This window comes from Tamandua tetradactyla, chromosome 4 (genome assembly GCF_023851605.1).
Source record: "Tamandua tetradactyla isolate mTamTet1 chromosome 4, mTamTet1.pri, whole genome shotgun sequence".
Lineage (NCBI taxonomy): Eukaryota > Metazoa > Chordata > Mammalia > Pilosa > Myrmecophagidae > Tamandua > Tamandua tetradactyla.
In genome coordinates, this window is record NC_135330.1 from 65,003,838 (window position 1) to 65,012,583 (window position 8,746).

At 39.5% G+C, this 8,746-nt stretch overlaps 1 protein-coding gene across 1 annotated transcript; it reads left to right on the forward strand.

Moving 5' to 3' along the window:
- Positions 1 to 257: 257 nt before the first annotated feature.
- Positions 258 to 7,203, forward strand: LOC143680980 (apolipoprotein R-like). The gene is made up of 4 exons (XM_077157645.1): positions 258 to 457; positions 4,479 to 4,643; positions 6,122 to 6,297; positions 6,807 to 7,203. The coding sequence occupies exons 1-4, from the start codon at positions 373 to 375 to the stop codon at positions 6,978 to 6,980; spliced, it is 600 nt and encodes a 199-aa protein (XP_077013760.1). The 5' UTR covers positions 258 to 372; the 3' UTR covers positions 6,981 to 7,203.
- The last annotated feature ends 1,543 nt before the right edge of the window (positions 7,204 to 8,746 follow it).

Sequence of the window (8,746 nt, forward strand, 5' to 3'; positions counted from 1 at the left end):
AAATTGCTTGTAGAGAAATGATGTCTATGTACAGACAATAAGTGAACATGGTTGAATTCGTAACAGTGAGGAAGTCTTAAGGGTTCGATTATAAATACTCTCAGAATCCCAGACAGCTCCCCTGTCAAACCCGTAGTGCCCTCCCCAGGACCTGGAGCTGTGTTGCATTGCGCCTGCCTGGGCCCTGCCCCGTACTTGGTGTCCTCCTTGACACTGCCCCTCCCCTTTAGTGACGGTGAGTTGCCGCCTTGCCAAAACTTAGTTCCTTGCTTTAGGCATCTATCTGCTAGTTACTTAGAGCCTCTACTTCAGCCTAATTCAGGGTGTCTGAGAACGCTGAGCCTCAGAGCCGAATCTCTGAGACCCTACACCATGCCTCTCAAGTTGCACAGCATATTCTCAGCACTGAGCCTCGTCGGCGCCCTGGCCCTATTGCTCAGCCTGCCTGGTCTGGATGGTGAGTGATTGGGGAAGGGGGTTAGTTTAAAACAAGGTGTGGAGAAGAAGTCCTGATTAAGATTTAGTTAAGAGTGATCAAATGGCAATATTCCGTGCCATTTTATATTAATAAACTGTTTAAACTATTTTAGTTCATTCAGACATAGCCTATTATTACTTGAAAAGCAAAATGCTTCAAATCCTAGAGGAGCCAGTCTAGCAAAAAAAGTTTTGTTTTCATATTAATTTATTACATTTAAATGGATATTCCTAAATTCTGAAGAATTAATTCTTCTCTTGCTGAATTATTTTTCTGTTGCATTAATGATGAATTGGGCAAAAATTTGCTGTCTAGGAAACAATTTTTTGTTATTATAAATGAGTAAATTTTACAGTGTAAACTTCTAAGGCACTGTATAAGTCAAAGACATTATATAAATGTAAGGAATTGTAAGCGCAGCTTACAATTTTCCCTAACCAATGAGCACGGAAAGTGTTTAGGAGTACTGCAGAGTCTACTAGGGTAGTGCTGGTTATAAATGCAGATGTGAGTGATAAATCCTTGTTTTAGCATATAAATGGAAATGCAAAAACAAAAAGTAATATTTCTTATTTAGCTGTCAATACAATTTCTTTCTTTAAGAGAAAGGATTCCTAAGAACAATTTCTAAAACTATTTATATATGTATCTCCTCTATCATCTATCAGAACATTTCAAATAGGTCATTTTTCCCAGAGTGACAGAATCCCTCAAAAGAGAAGCCATTTGCAATACTGTGTTTATTTTTATGGAAACTATGTTGCATATTCATGTGATATGGGTGTTTTCCTAATTTTGATGATGCAGGAACTATACGCCAAGCAGATGCCTCACATCTGAGATGCCTCACAGAGTCCTAAAATGCTACCTTATAACCCTGGCAAGAGCACTGATAGAGTTTATCAAGATTAATTTCTAGGAGCCCAGCATGATCCCATGCTGTTCAGATTTTATGAACTTTCTCAAATCACAGGATGATTTCAGAGCTGCTTTTCTATGTAGGGCATAAAAGTATTTTACTTTGGAAGTCTTTTAACATCAAAATGATAGCTATTTTAAGGTTAGTTAAAAGAATTCACATACCCTGGATATTTCTGCTCTCTTGGAAATGGAGATAGCTAAATTTGTTATTATTCCAAAGCCCTCCCACCCCAATTCTCTCATTGTCTTCTCTGCACTCCGTTCCCTTGAACTTCTGGTTCTCCTGTTCCTTTCTGAGGCAGTGAGTGAAGTTCCACTAAATGCATCAGGTCACAGAGACTTGTCAATGCTTCCTTCAGATTCCTCTCCTATTCCATTTCCTCCTATTTCCACTTTACCTTTTGTTCATATTCCTTAAACTGAAGTATACAATCTGCCCAATTTGTCTCAGTCTGCCTTTCTGAGCTTGTTTCTTTTTTTTCCCCTTCAATAACAATTTTCTGCTACCTCTCAAACCATCACGCAAACATAAAATGTCTGCCTACATCTCATTCACCTAAGCAAGTATTATCCAATCTCAACATATGCTTACAGTCTCCACTAGAAGTGTTATCTTAACCCTCATTCCTTTCATTTTCTCACTCCTTTCTTCCAGCCTTCTTGCTGGCTTCCTTTAACTTTGGACACTTTCTCACAAGCTGACAGATACTGTGGTTTTGCTATTTGTGTGTTTATGCCATATCTTCCTGGCTGTACTGCAAGAATGTGCCTCATCGTCTGTTAAACAACCTTTCAGGGATCAACTTACATAATTTTTTATTGTGTTAGTGCATAAATGTCATTTTCCAATGATGTATATGGTCTGTGGTCTAGAAAATTCCATTTGTGAGCTTTAGACTTGTACATAGGTGGCCGTCTATTTTTTTATTGTAAAAAATAACATATATACAAAAAAGAAAAATTTTCAAGCGCACCACAACAATTAGTTGTAGAACAGATTTCAGAGTTTAGTATGAGTTACTGTTCCATAATTTTAAAATTTTTCTTTCTAGCTGCTCCAAGACACTGGAGATGAAAAGAAATATCAATATCATGATTCAGCCTTCATACTCATTTCTTAAATCCTATCTTCTCTGTTATAACTCCACCTTCTACTTTGATCTTTCTCCCAATCTTTAGGAGTATTTGCATTATGTCCATTCTAGCTTTCTCATGTTGGAAAGGGCTGTTGATAATATGGGATGGGGGGTGGGGTGGAACTAGTTTTATGCTCTGGAGAGGGTGGCCCCTCTGGGTTTTAGGACTTACCTGGCCGAAGAACCCATCTGGAGCTGTAGGTTTCTGGAAAGTAATTATAGTGTGTGGAACCTTTGTAGAATCTCAGATAAAGCCCTAGGAGTTCTTTAAGGTTGGGAGGAATGCTTCTCATTGGGGTTTGGCAAACCATGATAAATAGCAATATCTAGCTTAAGATTGCCTAAGAGTAGCCTCTCTATTCTTTTTGAACTCCCTCAGCCGTTGATACTTTATTTGTTACAATTCTTTCCCCTTTTGATCAGGACCAGGCATTGTCAAACACGGTGCCAAGGCCATACTCATCCCTACGAGTCATCTCCCATGTTGTCAGGGTGACTTTCACCTCTGCACGGGTAACCATCTATTTTAGATCTACAATGTCAAAGGCTGGATGCTGGAGACACAAACACATCTGAGACATGCTTCCTGCTCTCAAGATAGAAAAACCCAAAAACATAGATAGTATAAGTTAGCTGCTAAGTTGTTGCTAAAGGTTGTAGACTGAAGTCATAGAAATATGGGCTTTTGAGCAAGGCAGACCTTAGCTCTAACTAACTTTGTCTCTGCTGCTTTGTAACTGCCTGAACTTGACCAAAATATTTAACCTCCCTAAGGGCCTGTTTTCTTATACAAAAAGTAGGGAAGATGGTAATATATATCTTTTAGAGTTATAGCAATGACTGGATGAGACAATGAATACGAAGTGTCTGATATAGTGTTGACCTTAGAGTAAGATCTCAACAAGTATTGGTTATGATCTATAATCTATTCTTAGTAAGTGGTGTAGAAGCACAGAGAAATTATTGATGACTCTGTAGTAGGACAATATCAGAAGGCTTCATAGAGCAAGTGGGACTTGACTAGTTAGCAGAGATGGAAGAATGGCATTTGAGGAAGTAGGAGAGACGACATGGGGGCAGGTTCAGACGTGGGATTGTGTATGGCCTGTTTGGCGAACACATCACTAGATTAATTTGCCTGTAGAAGAGGGATCATGGAAGATTATAGGATCCAGAGAATGGTCAGTGGCTGGTCTTCTATATACTCATAGTTTGATAAATGTTTAAAAACTTTTGATTAAATACAAAATTCTGAAACTATCATAACTTGGTTTCAGCCATCAGAGGAAATCTTACATTACCACTGTAGTTTATAACACTTTCTTGATTTTCCTATACGGCATTTGTGGACCCTGAGAGGGCTCACTTCCAGAGAGATACTCAACATTTATCATCGTGTTTGATGATGACATCATCATGATGATGACATCATCATCAGATGTCATGTTTATTACATCTGAATCGTCGTATTTTATTTTCCTATAAGCTCCTTTTAAAATACTTTAAAATGCAGTGAGTATATTCTTGGTGGAGATGGATGGACAGTTTTGATTATGGGGCAGTGACTCAGAAATGGTGGATTTATTTAGTGTTTTTATAGTTTTTCACAGATGCAATGTCTGCATTATCTCCAGTACAGTGTGACTTGGTGGCTGAATCCAGTCTTCATATCAAAATGGTAACTAAACAATACAAAGTTAAGTGAACTTGCAATAAAATGAAGTAAAATCAAGTCCTTTCAATTTATTACAAGCCTTTCTACAGTTTCTCAGCCTGATTATTATAGGAAAGCATCACAACTCTTGGGGTTAGCCAAGGGATCCTGTGAGCTGAGAGATGAAAGGACCAAATGAAGCCTTCAACAAATCATGCAAATTCTGAGAATTATTATTGCATATTTTCTGCAAGCTCATCCTCTCTCACTTGTATCTCTCACAACCAAGGTTGCAAATTTCCTCCTAAAGTTGTCCACGGACATTATGAAAAAGTTAGAGGATTATTCAGCACTGAGTTCGTGTATGAATGTGATACAGGATACACTATGGTTGGAGAGGCAAAAATCTCCTGTGATGAATCAATCTGGTCACCTCCACCTCCTCAATGTAAAGGTAACTCCAGCTCACTTCTTAGCCCATGGCCAAGGGTGGGAGTGTCATGAAAGGCAAGCAGAGTTTCTTCTTTGCCCGAGTCAGCATGTGAACATTTTTAATTTTAATTTTAATTTATTTAAATAATTAACATATGCACATGGACAAAGGGGCAAAAAGTGTATGATTCTAATTATATGACACACCTAGTTTATGCAAACTCATAGAAACTAGATGACAGGTTACTAGAAAGAGAAGAATGGCGGGGGTTATTTCCTAATGGGTACAGAGTTTCTACTTGGGGTTTTAAAAAGTTTTGCTAATGGATGGTGATGTTTGTAGTACAACAACGTGAATATAATTAATACCACCGATTTGTACAAATAATTAGTTAAAATGAGAAATTTTATGTTGTGTATATGTTACCACAACAAAAATTAAAATAATACATATGTACATTGTATACAATGCAAACGGAACAAAGGACATGCAGAAATATAAAATGCAACCCATTTTCCAGTCATAAAATTCAGCCCCCAAAGGCAGCTCCTATTTCAAGTTTCTTTTGTTTGTATTTCCAGAAATACTCTGAAGGCAGTACATTTTATCTGAGAGTACCTGTGGGCCTGTGGCAAAATTTTCATGGAAACTTGCATTAGTATGATTGTGTCTTCTCATTGCTAATTCCAAACATGATGAAGGGGCAGCATTTCCTCAGAGCCCCAGGCAGGGCACTTGCTGCCCATGATTCAGGGACTCTAGTCTGTCTACCTGTTGTGGCGACAGGATGAGCCAAGCTATGTCTGATTTTTACATGAAAACTGCTTTAACAGTACTTTGCTAACAACAGCTCAGGGAATTATTTGCTGCTATTGTTTCCATTGAACACTGGAGAATAATGAGGCAGAAGAATGAAAATCTCCTTCCTAGTATCTTGCAAAGATCGAGAAGGTGAGGGATGCTTGTGTTTTTTGTTTTTTATGTTTTTTTAATACTCGATGGTGGGGTCACTTTTCATTCCTTTTCATGTGAATATCCTGTTTTTGCAGCACCAATTGTTGAATTTTTGCTTGTTTGCTGGTTTGTTTTTGGAAAGTGAAAGGCCGGAATTGAATGCAGGTCTTTGGCATGGCAGCGAGAATTCTACCACTGAACTACCCTTGCATCCTGGGATGGTTGTTTTGAGATTTTAGTGCCACATTTAAAAATATTGAAATTTTATAAACATGGGTATTTTTAAACTGTGCCTCAATTTTCTCCTAGATTCAACTGAAGTAATAGCAGTACTCACTTGGGAGCAAGGCTGTGAAAATTAATGAGATAATAATATAAATGTTTAGTCCAAAGTCTGATCTCAATCTTAAAATCATTGTTATTCTCAAAATGAAAGAAGAGTGAACAATTACCAGAGCCTAAATATAGTTCATTCTCATTATCATAGACTAACATGCCTTTTTTCTTAGAATTGCCCATTGCTTAAATTGGTGTTTCCTTTACAGCTCAGTGTTCGAGACCAGAGATGGCCAATGGAAAGCTGTCTGTGAATAAACCTCATTATATTGAAACTGAACCTGTCACTGTTCAGTGCTCCTCTGGTTATGCTGTGGTTGGTTCCCCAACTATCACTTGCTCAGAGAACAGAAGCTGGTATCCAGAAATGCCCACGTGTGAGTGGGTAAGTGGTTTAATTCGAGCAAGTTCCTGTAGTATCACACGTGACAGGTGATGGCCTCCCCCACAGCACTGTCCTAGCCACCAGCAGTGTGATCCAACCTATCAGGATTCATTTCTGGGTTCTTGAAGGTCACTTACAGGTCTTTCTACCCAGAAACACTCTGCTCTCACTTAGAACAAGAAAAGCTGTGCCCTTGGGGAAAGGACTGACTATAGAAATAGACTGGACTGTAGGACATACTTTCCCTCTATTTCTGCATGGTCAGCAGAAATTGCTGCTGTCCCCAAGGTAGGCCTTCTGGGAAGTTGTCTCAGAACAGGTCTAGACCCTCTGGGGAAGACTGTGGTGGGACCCACAGTATTTTCTGGTTGTCCCTGCTCACCGTCCAGTTCTGGGGTTGGTCCGGGTCTGCAGTCCCCCATTGTCAGTGCTGCACCTCCTCGACTGTCACAGTGCCCTGACTTGGGGAGAAGCCTCCTAACCACTCCCACCACTTACATCTCTTTCAGATAATCCCTGATGGCTGTGAACAGGTGGTGGCAGGCAAACACCTCATGCAGTGTCTCCCAGACCCTCAGCATGTGAAATTGGCCCTGGAGCTGTATAAGCTGTCTCTGGAGATTGAAATCTTGGAACTGCAGAGAGACAAAGGAAGGAAATCTACCTTGACGCCACCAGCGTAATTTTTCTCAAAAGTGGGAGAAAAAGGTGCCTTGGTGCCTTCACCCAAATACAGAAAAATTTACTTTCCCTTTGCACCATGATCCATAGTAATCAATATCTGGTTAGGAGAAATTGCTAATATTAGTACTTTTGAGATTGTGTAGTTATTAATCATCTGTCCTCTTGGGGCTCAAGTTTATGCTTTTCTGGATGCAAAGTGCAGTTCTTTCATCAAATAAAAAATTTGTATGTCAAAAACTATTTTCGTTTCGTGCTTATTTAGGACTCTGTGAAATGAGAGTCTAAACTAAATCCACTACATGTAGTTAATATCTCATATTACTCTGCAAACCTCAGAGATATGTGCACCATCATCATCTGCTGGAATGCCTTTTCTTCAAACCTCCACATGTCCAAATCCCTCAGGTTCTTCAGGACTCAGTTTACATGTCAACATTCCATAAGCCTTGTTGATTCTACCCATTTGAGTGGCATCTTCCCCATCCCCTGAACTCCCAGGCACATTGCCTTGACCTCACCAACACCGCATCTCAACTTTTGTCTTACACAAAAGTTATTTATACTTGTATCTCACTCCTCAACGCCACCCATAAAGAATAAACTCTGAAAGATTTATGTACTGGAACCCATATGTCAGATACCTGGGCCTTCCCAACAATCCCTCTGACTTGGTCACTATTTGCCTTAGTATTTAAAATATAATGATGAACAACTATCCCCCAGGTGAGGTGAAGCTCCATATCTATCACCTTTATAACTCTGGCTACTCTTTGGAAACTTCAGTCCTTCCAATCACTACTTCCTTCAACTCTTGCTGCCTCCAAAACCTCTTTGTCATTCATATCTCAGCTCTTCTGTAGGTATCATATCTCTTTGTATACAGAGCTATATGAGGAATAGCGCCTCTTTAGTTTAATTTTCCCAAACATATTCTGAGAAGGGAATCGTGTGTATCAGAATTTCAGTGAAGCTTTAGCTATAACACAGGGGCTTGACCAGAGGGAAAGAAGAGAAGCCAGAAGAGGGTACATTATTGAGTAGGTCATTCCCTATTGGTAACAGGGACGCAATCATGTCAACCACCCTCTGAGAGAGTATGGAAGACAGCACCAAGTGCCCACTGAGGATGAGGCCCTGAGGTATTTACTGCCAATATCTCTACTATTTTTTTGGTAGCATTGCCCAGATATATTAACTCTTAGGCACATCTGACCTGCAATGTGGGCAGGCCAATTATGCTCCTGAGCACAAGGACTATTGCAAGTCAGAGAGCTGCTGGGAGCCATCTACACGATGGGGTTAGCAGCAGGAAGTTCAGAGCAGGCCCAGGGTATATGGATGGGGCACAGATGGCCTCTTCTCCAGTTGCTTCTCTATTGATATGTTGTTGCATTCTATCACTCTCTCCCTACTCAGTAGGGACTTTGGGTTATACTGGTATCTCTTGCTATCTGCATTTTCAGAAATCAAATGTTTGCTAAAACTATCTACAACAACTAAAATTCACTAGAAAATAAAAGATTCATTATGACATATATTGGGTCCTCCTTTTTGCTTCAGGGCATGAGGATGTAGCATGAGCTGCAATATTGTCTCACTTATTTTCTCAATGGGAATATATCTTCTTGCTCACATTGTTTAAGCACATCATGCATTTTAGCCTCCATCTTTTCCACATTTGTATTAGTTAGGGTTTTCTAGAGAAACAGAATCAACAAGAAACACTCGCAAATAGAGAATTTATAAAAGTGTCTCACGTAATTGT

Coding starts and splice junctions, on each gene's coding strand:
- LOC143680980 (XM_077157645.1), top strand. CDS start 373: ATGCCTCTCAAGTTGCACAGCATATTCTCAGCACTGAGCCTCGTCGGC. Junction 458..4,478: donor CAGCCTGCCTGGTCTGGATG/GTGAGTGATTGG, acceptor CTCACAACCAAG/GTTGCAAATTTCCTCCTAAA. Junction 6,298..6,806: donor AAATGCCCACGTGTGAGTGG/GTAAGTGGTTTA, acceptor CATCTCTTTCAG/ATAATCCCTGATGGCTGTGA.